Source organism: Sphaerodactylus townsendi, linkage group LG14 (genome assembly GCF_021028975.2).
Source record: "Sphaerodactylus townsendi isolate TG3544 linkage group LG14, MPM_Stown_v2.3, whole genome shotgun sequence".
NCBI lineage: Eukaryota > Metazoa > Chordata > Lepidosauria > Squamata > Sphaerodactylidae > Sphaerodactylus > Sphaerodactylus townsendi.
The window spans coordinates 34,532,847-34,546,668 of NC_059438.1; the positions used below are offsets into that span (position 1 = coordinate 34,532,847).

Below are 13,822 nucleotides of genomic sequence, written 5' to 3' on the forward strand. Positions count from 1 at the left end.
CATGTTCCTTCAAAAGAATTGGTGTCAAAACTGTCTTGTAAGTTGCCTTCCATTCCAAAATTATGCACGTCTCTAAGGGTTCCAACTATCCAGGAGGAGCTGAAGTGTTTTCAAAGTCAAAATATCTGACACGGTATATTCTTGTGCGAAGAAGCCTTCATCATTCCAACAGAAGAAGTTGTAGTCTGATGTCTGCAGAAGCCTCACTGACCGTTTACCAGAGATATCTTGCCATTATCAGCATTGCCACGGTAGACCTGAGAGAGAATTCTCCAGTCACACATAAATCCAGGAAACCCTGGAAGTAAAGCATATCAGAGCATCCAGCAATGAGGAACGTTACGGAGAGAAGGAACTGAAGACTGAGTTCTCAGAAGAAAACTGAGATGAAAACACTGCAGCCTCCGCCACCCGTCTCCAGAGATAAGTGCAGACTGGTACAGGGAAACATCTCCAGGCCTGCTTAAACAGTAAGAATCCAGTAGACAGAGATATGGCAGTAAGCATTCAGTAGACAGGAAATATGGCAGGACTGAGATGAAAACACTGCAGCCTCCGCCACTTGTTTCCAGAGATAAGGGCAGACTGGTACAGGGAAACATCTCCAGGCCTGCTTAAACAGTAAGAATTCAGTAGACAGAGATATGGCAGTAAGCATTCAGTAGACAGGAAATATGGCAGGACCCAGTAGACAGAAATATGGCAGGACCCAGGATCATGACAGTAGTTACTTAAGTTCAAGGAACCAGCTAGTTGGGCATTTGTGCATTTCAGGCGCATGAAAATGCAGTACATTAACTTAATAGCCTGGTGCACAAAATTCCTGGTGTTTGGTCCTTGTTTCAAAATGAAGTATGATCATCATCAATCGCCAAAAAATATGGAAAGTTATGTTCCTGTCAAGAGTCGGTCGACAGGAATTCGAACACGTTGTTGGGTAGTTACTATGGCATTTCACTGCAGATATCAGCTCCTCTGATGGGTGTTGTCCAATAAGCAGAGTGCCACTGCTAATATTGCCGGAGAAAGGGTAGATGGCAGGTGTCTTGTTGGCAGGAGCCAAAGCAAGCAAGAAAAGACTCAGGTTGGAACTCAGCCAAGCAGTTAACCATGCTGGAAATATGTGAGAAGGTCCAGCAATGGATTTCACCACGAACCCACAACTTCCTACTCATGCAGTGCACGAGACATTGAATCTAGAAAAGTTACCATTGTTATTCCAATCAAGTTACCAAGTTACCATTGTTATTCCTTTGGTCCTTCCAGGCATAGGAGGATTTGGGAGTTGCTCTGGCTCCAGAGATCGATCTGATAAGCAGCTGCTAGAACTCATTTAAAAGCCAGCATACAGGTGTGCCGAGGAGGCGAATGGAAGAGCTACCAAACCCCCTTCACTTCTTGCTGGCCTGCAGCACAAGCTGGATTCTGCCAAGGCTTAGGAAAGCAAACTCTAACTGTACCCACCCACCCCCTCCCCGTGTGTAGATGCTCTTGCTGTCCGGATCACAAGTGCTTCATTTTGCCACAGAGTGGCAAGGCCATGTGGGCCTTCTCTCTTTTGTGTGCCGTCTCCGCCTTCCAATGAGGCATAAGACTTGGTTGGTTTGGAGCTGTGCCTAAGGGCAAACAGAGTGATTACTAGACATTTACCTAGCATTTGCGGCATTTTACAAATGTTGTTGTAATCCCGATAGCCTTTGTGGCGAGCCAAGAATGAAGGCCACCTAGTGACTTTGTGGCCAAGATGAGATTTGAACCGGCAACCTTCCAGATCACGGCTCATTCCCTAGGTCAGAGTGCTACGTAAGGATCCACCATAGGGACAGTTCAATGTTCACCACTTTTTAGAAGTTATAAGAACATAAGAACGAGCCTGCTGGATCAGACCAGAGTCCATCTAGTCCAGCACTCTGCTACTCGCAGTGGCCCACCAGGTGCCTTTGGGAGCTCACATGCAGGAGGTGATGATCTACTTTCCGTGACAGAAACTGTGGAAAGAACAATGGCTGTGAAGGGACAACTGGGAGGAAATGGGCAGGTTCTCCAGTACTCAAAACAAGCAGGTCATCAATGGAGATTATCAGATACTCTATGACAGGCGTCCCCAAAGTGGTCCCCACAGGAAACGTGATACCCATCAAGAGTTTTTAGGAGCTGGGTGGGATCAGGTAGAGCTTTTGCCCAGCAAGGCTTCCAATTGACTACTGAAGATGTGATTGTCTGCCAGCCCAAAGATCTGCAGTATGTTACTGAATTAAGCCGTGGCAATCACCTGTGGGCTGGCTCCGCCTCTTGCAGCTGCCATTTGTGGCACTCACGTTGTTGTCGCAACCCACCATGTTAGAATCCCAAATGTGGCTGCAAGCTCAGCTCTGCGATACATTCACCTCCTGGAAACAGTGGACTCCAAAACCTGTGATGTCCGCTGCAGTTGCCCAACGGCAAAATGGGGGAGGCAGATTTCTGAATCAGGTTTTCCAGCAAACGTTAACGTGCTCCCTTGGGAGGGTACAAACACAGCACATCGCAGGAGCAGCAGTGGCGTAGTGGTTAAGAGCAGGTGCACTCTAATCTGGAGGAACCGGGTTTGATTCCCCACTTGAGCAGTGGAGGCTTATCTGGGGAATTCAGATTAGCCCGTGCACTCCCACACACGCCAGCTGGGTGACCTTGGGCTAGTCACAGCTTTTCGGAGCTCTCTCAGCCCCACCTACCTAACAGGGTGTTTGTTGTGAGGAGGAAGGGCAAGGAGATTGTAAGCCCCTTTGAGTCTCCTGCAGGAGAGAAAGGGGGGATATAAATCCAAACTCTTCTTCTTCTCATGATGATCAGATCCTAGGGAACTATCCTGGCCAATATTAAGGAAGAGCTGTAATCAGTACCACAGGCGTGAACAACACTGTTTGGAAGCAGTAGTATTAAAAAGATCAGCCTTCCAAAGTGGAGCCTTCATTAGCCCCAGGACAGAACTGTTTTTGAGAAAACATCTCTGTGTGCCAGGTAAAAAGAGGCAAATCATACTTCGAGGCTGGGATCCGGGACTCTGGGTCCTGCTGGAATCTGATAATGGGGACAATTCTGTCTATTCAACATATTACACACACACACAACTTTGCTCCAAGGAAGTCATGGCTCTCCCTTCCCCATTTCATCCCTCACAACAACCCTGTGAGGTAGGTTAGGCTGGGTATGCACAACTGGCCCGAACTCATCCAATGAACTTCGCATCAGTGTGGGTATTTGAACCGAAGTCTCCTGGCTCCTGACCAAGAATGCGCAAACACTGGCTCCAATTCCACGAGGTGAATTTTGCCAGTTGTGAAACTACGCTTCTGCTTATAGCAGAGGATTGTGGACAAGCGGCAGGAGGTTCCTGTTCAGTATCCATGTCGTCAGCATCCCACAGATCTTTCCTGGCAAAATGGCACCTTCCAGACCCCGCCTTGGGTATAAGGAATGGTCTGTGATTTTGTCAGTGCTTGGGAGCTAAGCAGAATAGGTATCCGGGTGGCAGACTACCAAGGGACATTCTGCAAAAGAAGGCCGTGGCAAACCACCTCTGCTTCTCATACTATGCCTTTAAAAGTCCCGTGTGGGGGTCAGCATAAGTCAGTTGCAAACTGGGCGGCACCCATACACATCCCTCTTGATTTTGCCTTCCCCGCCCCCTCCTTGGCAGCAGCCTCCGGTGCCATTTCAGAGTGATTTATTACTACTAGATGCATCCCAGAACAACTATTGCATTTCAGAGTGGAGCGTCATCTGCTAAAGGAGTCTGGTGGGCACTGAAAGAACACTTTCTTCTACCCGTGGAGTGAACGGCATCATTGCTACATAGCAGGATATCACTTTGAAAGACGACAGCTTGTAAGTCTCGGGAAAAGAAAATGCCCTCTCCCACCTCCACTCACTGGAATCCTCCCCTCCCCCTCCCCCCCCGTGTGGTGTAGTGGTTAAGAGCAGGTGGATTCTAATCTGGAGAACCGGGTTTGATTCTCCACCCCTCCACTGCTCAGGTTTATCTGGTGAACCAGATGTGTTTCCGCACGCCTACATTCCTGCTGAGTGACCTTGGGCCAGTCATAGTTCTTCGGAACTCTCTCAGCCCCACCTACCTCACAAGGTGTCTGTTGTGGGGAGAGGAAGGGAAAGGAGCTTGTAAGCCACCTTGAGTCTCCTTACAGGAGAGAAAGGTGGGATATAAATCCAAACTCTTCTTCTACCACTTAGCACAGGGCCTAGAATAAGCACGATGGCTGCCACTGCCCTTCATACAATATGGTGTTTATTTTAATCTGTTTAGTACATCCAGGTTCTCACTCCAATCATAACAAGTCAGGGAACCACAACAGCCAGCCTGTGGCCATCTATAAACTGCTGGTATTTAGAATGGTCCACAGGGCTGTGGACATATTGAACGGGACGGTGGAAGCGGCCAGCGGCTCAGATGAGCTGAAAGGAAGACCAAGATGCTCCTTGTTTTCCAAGAAGAAGAAAAAAAAGAAGGAGGAGGAGGAGGAGGAGGAGGAAGAAGAGGAAGAGGAGGAGGAGGAGGAGGAGGAGGAGGAGGAGGAAGAGGAGTAGTAGTTTTGGATTTATATCCCCCCTTTCTCTCCTGTAGGAGACTCAAAGAAGACTCAATCTCCTTGCCCTTCCCCCCTCACAACAAACACCCTGTGAGGTAGGTGGGGTTGAGAGAGAGCTCAGAAGAACTGTGACTAGCCCAAGGTCACCCAGCTGGTGTGTGTAGGAGTGCACCGGCTAATCTGAATTCCCCAGATAAGATTCCACAGCTCATGCAGCAGAGCAGGGAATCAAACCCGGTTCCTCCAGATTAGATACACGAGCTCTTAACCTTCTACGCCACTGCTAAGGAACTTTTTTTTAAAAAAAAACACCCACCCCGAATGGTTAAAAACTACCGCCAATGGCTGCAGAATGCAGGCAATAAATGGGGAGGTGGTGGCAGTCATGCTACTCTCCCAAAGCATAGCTGCCTGCTTTGGTGGAAGGAGAATCGAGACCATTGTAAGGTAGATGAGCACGGCCACGTTTCAGACAGAATGCTGAGCTGAAAATGGCGCTTGTCCAAGGCTCAAACTACTTCTAGTGCCGATATGAGGCCCTTGGCTTTTTTCTACAGAATTCAGATACCTTTCTTGGCATCCAAAGGTCCTTTTTAAAGTCAGCTGAGAGAGGGTATGGCAACGCAAAGAGGGCTGGATGGACTTCTGAGTGCACAAAGGGAGAGGAGGAGGAGGAGGAGGAGGAGGAGAATTTATATCCCACCTTTCTCTCCTGTAAGGAAACTCAAGGTGACCTACAAACTCCTTTCCCTTCCTCTCCCCACAACAGACACCTTGCGAGGTAGGTGGGGCTGAGAGAATTCCAAAGTACTGTGACTAGTCCAAGGTCACCCAGCAGGAACATAGGAGTGCGGAAACACATCTGGTTCACCAGATAAGCCTCTGGCACTCATGTGGAAAAGCGGGGAATCAAACCTGGTTCGTCAAGTCTAGAATCCACCTGCTGTTAACCACTACATCACGTTGGCTAACCAGCCCCTATTCTCCTGCCTACCTAAGTGCATCATTCGTGGCTGAGGCCTCACAGTGGCTGTTTTTCAGTGGTCTGTGCCCACAGCCACTATGTTCGGCCAGAATATGAATTGGCCTGCTGGTTCCAGTTTCTGCTCTTAGCAAAGCAGGGGGCCTGTACCTCCTTTATGATATGGGCAATGCGTGACTCACTGCTAGACATCTGGGCTTGGGAAACAATCAAAACACACCATGGCCGATTCCACACTTGCGTTATCGACCTAAGTTCGAGCTGTGTTCAACCTAAGTGCTCCGCACAACCACTGGGATCGACGTGGTTTTGTACCAGCTTCGCCCCGTGTAACTGTCAAATTTCCGACTCCAGTTGGGAACTACTACTTTTTCAGGGAACCACGCTCGAACTCAGCTCGATTCCAGTAAAGTGCGGAATCTCTGGTGCCAGGAGTCCCCCATTCAGCCAATCACAGCTGAGTGTTTCGGGCATGCGTACAGCTGGAGAACCGCCGCGGTGAAAATCGTGCCTAATTATTTCCCCCCTCTTCTTTCTTGCGTTCGAAACGATGGCTGGTCGCACAAATGGTGCACAATTTCCGCGTACCAATGTAAGCGGCCAATCAAAAAATTCCACGTTCGTCCCTCCATTCCTGTGGCAGTTTTTTTTATAACGTGTGTGGGGGTAGATGGAACATGGCCATAGAACAGTAGCCAATCGGAACGGAGTGGCGAAGAGGGACAGGATGTTTCTGCCCTCTGAGCTGGGATCAAGCTGGTTGCAGTGGGGAACAACAATGGCTTTGACCTAGGTTAGTACCCTTCTCAGGGAACTGGGTCGAACCTATTTTACTCATGTGCGGAATCGCCCCATCTCTCATAGCATGGCCGTCCCCTCTCACATGTATCGAATATCCAGCAATCTGGCAGAGCTGTCCTCCCAAAGAGACTCGAGCTCCCCGTCAGTGATATTTTACTGTTTTTGAGCAGCTAGCCTTATGAAGGTCATAAGGGGAAAGTCTTATTTGCAGAGAGTTAATAATAAACCAATGTTTGATTTTTGCCATATACGCCCGCTCAACGTCGCACTTTGAATGGAGGCGAAGACGATGATGAAACCAGACCGTTTATGAGTCGTAAGGAGACAGCAAAGTTCAGCCCGATAAGCTTTCGGGCAACCAACCTGCAGTTGTCCCCGTCAGGTTTTCTGAGAGGCGTGAGCCATTTGCTGGAGCTCTGTCCTGCAGAACAGGTCACTGTTCCACAACCGGATGTGCTGAGAAAGTTGTGCAAAGAATGAGAGGGCACTATCTTAAGAAAAGAACGACGATCCGGCATCGGAGAACACTACCCTTGCACGGAGGCCCAGCCTTTTGAAATGGAAACAGGGTCTTTCTGTTCTCTCCATGGGGGTGCCAGTCCAAGACTCAGACAACTCTCAGGAAATTTATTCTACATAATAGTTGATCATCATGCTGGCAGGGGGTGATGGGAACTGTAGTCCATAACATCTGGAGGGCCACAAGTTTGACACCTGTGGTGTAGAGGTTAACAGCAGGTGCACTCTAACCTGGAGAACCGGGTTTGATTCCCCGCTCTGCCACTTGAGCTGTGGAGGCTTATCTGGACAACTAGATTAGCCTGTGTACTCCAACAAACGCCAGCCGGGTGACCTTGGGCTAGTCACAGCTCTACAGAGCTCTCTCAGCCCCACCCACCTCACAGGGTGTTTGTTGTGGGGGGAGGGAGGGAAAGGAAATTGTAAGCTCCTTTGAGTCTCCTTACAGGAAAGAGAGGTGTGAGGGTGGGAGTGGGGGTATAAATCCAAACCCTTCTTCTTCTTCATGCAAAACTCAGCCTTCATCCCAGCCTTTGGGTCGACGAAGAATGATCTTAACCCCTTTTTCATGATGGCCAGCCTCCAGGTAAAAAATAGGAGGAGAGCAACCAAATGCATATATACTACATTAGTAAGGTTGTGCAAGTTTGGCACATGTTTTAACGATCAATTTTTATCCATCAAAGCCATTTAGGTTGATATAATGAAATTTGCAACAGTAAGTAATACATTTTTACAGTCAGCGTACACATACATCTAGACGCAAGTCTAAGTATGCTCTGCGTTGTCTCTTTAAATACTATATCTTTTTGCTTGTTTTGTGTCCTGACAGGAGCTGGTTTTCCATAAGCAGAGATTACAAGACCCTCGAATAAGACACTGAGCGAAACAAAAAGAAACCGGCTCCTTTCAGGACAGAAAACAAGCAGAAAGATAAAGTATTTAAAGAGACAACACACAGCATAAATAAGCTCGTGTTTCACGTTTAGATGTATGTCTGACAGAACTGTAAAAATGTGTTACGTACTGTCGCAAACTTCATTGTGTCAATATGAATTGCTTTGATGGATAAAAATTGTTGGTTAAATCATGCGCCAAACTTGTACAGACTCCAGTAATGGCTGGAGATCTCCTGGTATTACAATTGAGCTTCACTTGACAGGCGGTCAGTTCACTGAAGAAAATGGCCGTTTGCAATGATGGGATGCAAAAATTTTAGTAACAGATTCCCATGGTGGTGGGATTCAAACTGTGGCGTAGCGCCAATGGGGCTGGGCGGGGCACGACGGGGGCGTGGCCGGGCATTCAGGGGGTGGGGCATTCCTGGGCGGGGCTGTGGCAAGGACGCAGCCGCTGCGCTGGTCCTTGGCCGGGAAACGAATGCACGCAGGCGCAGCTGCCACGCATGCCGGTGCCCCTCCTGCTAGACTGCTTCAAGTTCTGCGCGCTACTGCTGAGAGGAGGGGCGTAACTAAGGCAAAAATCACGTGGCAAAATCACCAATTAGTAACCCCCTCTCGGCACACCCCAATGATTAGTAACCTACTCTTGGGAACCGGTGAGAACCTGCTGGATCCCACCTCTGGCCGTTTGGAAGGTGAACTCTATGGCATTGTATACCCCATGGAAATCCTTCCCTCCAGAAGCTCCACCCCCCCCCAAATGCTCCAGTATTTCCCAACATCAGCTGGCAACGTTGCCCACAGGCTAACCCCCCTCCCCCCCCCAAAAAAAATTGGCCACACTGAAGGTTGTAGGGAATGGTGGACTTTGAAGCTGTGGGGTTATGCAAGCCAAGCATCGTAAGAGGACGTAGTTTCCAAGGTCCATCCTGAACCTTCTGCCTTGGATGACAGAAATCTGATACGAGGAAGAAGAGAACTCTTAATCTGCTCCTTTCGTGTCCTTCATCTTCCTAAAAATCCTCCACCTCTGTTGTCTGGTTCTCGAAGTCCGTGCTACTTTCATTGGTGAGACAGGGCACCAGAGGAGCTCCCCGCAACTGAGGGGACTTCCTAACCCAGGTGAGATCAAAAGTTTGAAGGCAACAGAAGTGGACTTTCTCCCAACCTCACCTGCTCCTCCAGAAACGGCATGGAAGAGTTTCGGTCAACCAATCCCTGGCCCTCCCTTTCCGCTCCTTCCCTCTCCCCATCATCACATGCTGTGGCCCAACAGGCCAGTCATTCACACAACAACAACAACAACAACAACAACAACATGCTGACCAGCAGTGAAAACATTTATTGGAGTCAACCAGGCAAACGCCTTTCCCTGAACAGGGTGCGAAACACACTTGGGAAGGGAGAAGAAATGATACAAAACAAGAGGGTGCCAGCCCCCTTGCCTCACAACCCCGGATCTGGTGCCACATGTCGTCGTCGTCCCCCCGCCCCAGACAACTCTCCACAGCAGACCAGCTTGAAGCACACACACGCACGCACGCACGCACGCACGCACGCACACACACACACGTGAAAGTAGCATAGCCTCCAGCAGCACCACAGCCGGCCCGCAAACGTTCCCACCGTGTCCCCGAGTGTGCAAGCCGGTTCAGAGCCTCTGAGAGCAGAAATTGCACCCTCCGCCCACTACAAGTAGGGGAGGAAGGGAGAGGAAAGGTCGCACCCCCGCAGCAGTGACCTCTGCCATGCATGTGCTCCGCCCAACTTCTTTGGCATTCTGCAACGGTCTCTCCAGGCATGCACAGAAAGCCCTGGCCGATGCTCACCTCAGACAGCGGGTGCCCCCCCCCCCCTGCACTGGCTCAGCTGCAACGGCAGAAAACGCCCCGAGGCACATGCAGCCTGCCACTTCACCTCATGCACTGCCCCCCCGAAGGCACTGCAGTGCCAGCAACGTCAGGCTGCTGCAGCAGAATGGGGACGACCCCTGCTGCCTCTTGCCCGGGTTTCAGCTATTTCAGTGGCAGAGCAGATGGCGCCCGGGAGACACACTCAAACACCCAGCAGCGTGGCTTCCAAGCCCTTTTTATTGCAACGAAGAGCAGCTGCATTCAACACACTCAGCTGCCCAGAGCACCAGAACACCTGGCCTGGCAAGAGGCCACACCCTTCCCTGGGTAAGCGCCGGGTTGGGCTCTCCTTCCCAGGTGCCACTTTGCTTTCCTGCATCCAGGAAGTTCCTGCCCCCCCTTCACCCTCCCCCACAGTTGCACGTCAGGCCGGCGGGCCCTCTTTCTCGAGCAGTCCTGCGGTGCGACTCGCACCAGGACCTCGCGCCAAAGAGGCCGAGGTCCATTCATGCAGAGCGGGCCACGTCCAAGTCACTCCCACACCTCTGTCCATATGGCCCTGGCGTGGCGGGAGGGAGTGGCGGCAGGGTACAGCACGAGCTCTCCTACCTGCTTATTGGAGTATTTCTGGGGGTTGGTGCGGTAGCTGTAGTCTGAATACTGCTCAGAGCCCGTGGAGTTGGTGTCCCCGGTGCCCACAAAGGTGTTGGCGGCCGGCAAGTCCTGCACCACTTGGTGCTTTTTGGAGGCGGAGGGCGACTGGGGCTGGAGCTGGATGGAAGGCAGGGGCGAGTTGGAGCGGTAGTGCCGGCCCAGGTCCGGGCTGCCAGGAGGGTAGTTCAGGGGCAGGTGGATGCGGGGGCTGTCGCTGACCGAGTCGTTCATCAGGTTGAACTTCAGGGACTTCTGCAGGCCCGTCTCTTCCTCGTCCTCGGCAGGTTTGGGCGGCTTGGGGGATTTGCTCTTCTTCACCTTGCCCTTGGCTTTGTTGCCTTTGCTGCCTTGCTTGGGAGCGTACAGATCCTTCGTCTCCTTCTTGCCGGCTTGGTAGCCGCTCTTCGCCTCCTTCTGGCGGCAATACTGCACCAGCACGACGAGCACGATCACCAGCGTGACCGTGACGATGCCGGCGACCACGCCAAAAAGGATGTTGCTGCGCTGCTTGCTGCGCTCGTACTCCGGGTCTCCGGCGATGTCAATGTCCAGGGGCGTGTCCAGGCTGTGCCCCACTAGGGTCTCCAGCAAGGTACGGTTGGCCAACGTCTCATTGACGTAGAAGTGGACCAGAGCCGTGCCGTGGCGAGAGGGTTTGCCCTTGTCGTTGACTCGAACCACTAAGCGGTGAAGTCCGTGGTGCTTGCGGAGAATCTCCTTCTCCAGGGTGATGTTTCCGCTGTGGGGCGAAATCTTGAACAGCTCAAAGGGGTTTCCACCGGTGATGCTGTATTGCAACTCCGCGTTGACCCCAGTGTCAATGTCTTCGGCCCCGATGCTCATGACCTGCTGCCCGGGACTCGTGTGGGGCAGAATGTGCTTGTAGGAGGCGTTGGATGGAGAAATGATAACCGGGGCGTTATCGTTCTCATCTAATACATTGATGGTCACACCGACATAGGCAGATCTGGGTGGGTCACCACCATCCACCGCTTTGAGCCTGAAGGTGTAAGTACTCTGCCGCTCCCGATCAAAGGATATGCTGGAGAGGATGGTGCCGGAACCGTTCTGGATAACAAAGTCGCCATTGTCCTGTTCTACGGAGAGATGAATGCGGGCATTCTCCCCTTTATCTGCATCAATGACAGTCACCATGCCCACGGGGCTCAAGGGGGGCATGTTTTCCATGACAGAGAAATTGTAGCCACTGAGCATAAATTTGGGCTCGTTGTCGTTGCGGTCCATAACGTTGATGGCGACCGAGGCGGTGCCTTTGCGGACGGGACTGCCCTTGTCAGCGGCAACCACCAAGAATTCGTAGCGTTCTTGCAGTTCCCGGTCCAGAACAGTCTTTACCCGGATCTCACCGGACTCGGGATCAATGGAGAAAATGCCTTGGGGTGAAGTCTCCTTATCTAGGGAGTACACTAAGTTAGCATTGGAGCCGCTGTCTGCATCCGTGGCGCTCACTTCCACGACCAAATCGTCCGGGGCGTTGTTTTCAGGAAATGCCACCTCGGTGTAGCTTTGACTGAAGACGGGGTCATTGTCATTGACATCTACTACCTGAACCTTGAGGGAGTTGGTGCTGGACAAGGGGGGGTTGCCTGAGTCTACAGCCACAATCTCAATGGTGTACTCCTTCACGGCCTCGTAGTCGAGCGGTGTGGTGGTCTGCAAGAAATACTTCTTTTTGCTGTCACTGCCTGTGTCGCTGGCCTGCCGCAACTGGAAGGGGACGTCGCCAGCCACCACGCAAGTCACCACGGCGTTTTCCCCCTCGTCCCGGTCGGACACTTGTACGAGAGCCACTGGGGTCTCCACCGGAACGTCTTCTGATATATTGGCCATCCCATCCTGGTGGGTGACCAAGCCTATGCCACGGATTTCAATGGACGGGGCGTTGTCGTTCATGTCCCTGATGCTGATCACGACCTGAGCACGGGCTGTTTTGGGGTTGGCCCCCTTATCCTTTGCCATCACTGAGAACCTGAGCACATTGATGTCCTCGCGATCAACTGGACCCTGCACGGTGATCAGTCCTGAGGCTCTGTCTAGCCGTAGTAGCCGACGAACCACATCTGAGGCCTGGTGGAAGGAATAATCGATCTCAGCGTTGGCCCCCTGGTCAGAATCGTTGGCCTTGACCTGCAGCAAAAGAACGAGAAGGTGACTAGGTTACTCCTGAGAATAATGTTCATCGGATGACTGCATATTCTCTTGTGTGACAGCCTGATCATATCATATTCAGAGGTGTATGTGTGGGGGGAAATGGTGCCCGACGCAAACCCTGCTCCGGGTCCCCCGCACTGCCCCCACCCCACTTACTTGGCTGGGCCGCTGCCAGGCACCCCTTGGCCCCGCCACGCCAGGCTGCAAACAGCCTGGCAGGGTGGAGCTGAGGGGTGCCCGAAGCGGCCCAGGCACGTTGCTCCTTCGGCCGGTGGAGGCTGAAGGAGCAGCCTAGCAGGGCGGGGATGAAGGGAGGGGTGTGGGGGCGATTCTCCACCCCCACGTGGCCAGCTGGCATGCGCCCGGGAACATGTGACCCCCACAGGTCCCTGTGAGTGCTCCGCCTCTGGATCAAATTCAGGAGTATCAGCCTATGAACATGCACAACAGAAAGGCATGGGCTTCTATTACTTTAATTCATTCTTCTATATGTCCCCCCACCCCCATACACACACCCAATTACCACCACCTCTCCTGAATTTGATCCACCACCGGACAAGAGAGAGACACTTTCTATTCTTCGGAGACCGAATGAGCCAGTGTGGTCAGCCTCTGGCCCGTTCAGTGACCATTCAGATGCTTCCAAGATGTCAAGAAGCAGGATATCAAGGCAACGGTCCTTCTTTGTGTGCTGAACAGCAACTGGCATTGAGAGGTATGCTGCCTCTGAACCTGGAGGTTCTATTCAGCTACTAAGGGTATTCATCTCCATAAATTTATCTAATCCTGTGTAAGCCGGCGCCCACAAATTCCACAGCCAGTGTACGTTGCAACACTCCAGCTGGGTTTCTAACGCTAGGCATCAGTTAACAACTTTTGTGGTATGTTATGTCGTTAACAAGTTTTGTCTTGTAAGTCACCTTGGACATTTTCCCTGAAGGGGTGGCACAGAAACTGGCTAAATTAAATGCACGCATTGTGTGAAGAAGTGTGTTCTTTATTTGTCTGTTTTGAATTTATTGCCGAGAAATTTCATTAGGTGACCTCAGGCTCTTCGCATATTAACAGCAGGGGAAATTAGTTATTTCCTCCAAGTTTCTCCCGAATTTATAAACAGTTTTACAAACTTCTGCGCACTCTGTAACACTGAATCCTTTCCTTATCTAAAGTTAAAATACTCAAACCGCTTTAGTTTTCTTTGAAGGACGGTTGTTTGAGGGGAAACGAGAATGGCAGAATACAGATGTAATATTATTCCAGTTATTTGTTCACCTGTTTAACTTCATTTATACCCAACTCTCTTCACAATGGGGACAAACATGGCTTACAGAATTGCCTTTCTATTCCCTCACA

The 13,822-nt window shown here is 51.2% G+C and overlaps 1 protein-coding gene across 4 annotated transcripts in view; it reads right to left on the minus strand.

Annotated features, from left to right (window-relative positions):
* The window catches only part of PCDH1 (protocadherin 1), a 139,377-nt gene that overhangs the window by 102,718 nt on the left and 22,837 nt on the right, over positions 1–13,822 (minus strand). For all 4 annotated transcript variants that reach the window (XM_048515525.1, XM_048515524.1, XM_048515526.1 and 1 more), the window contains exon 3: positions 10,253–12,445. In XM_048515525.1, the coding sequence (XP_048371482.1) occupies positions 10,253–12,445 (2,193 nt within the window). The remainder of the gene's footprint in view (positions 1–10,252; positions 12,446–13,822) is intronic.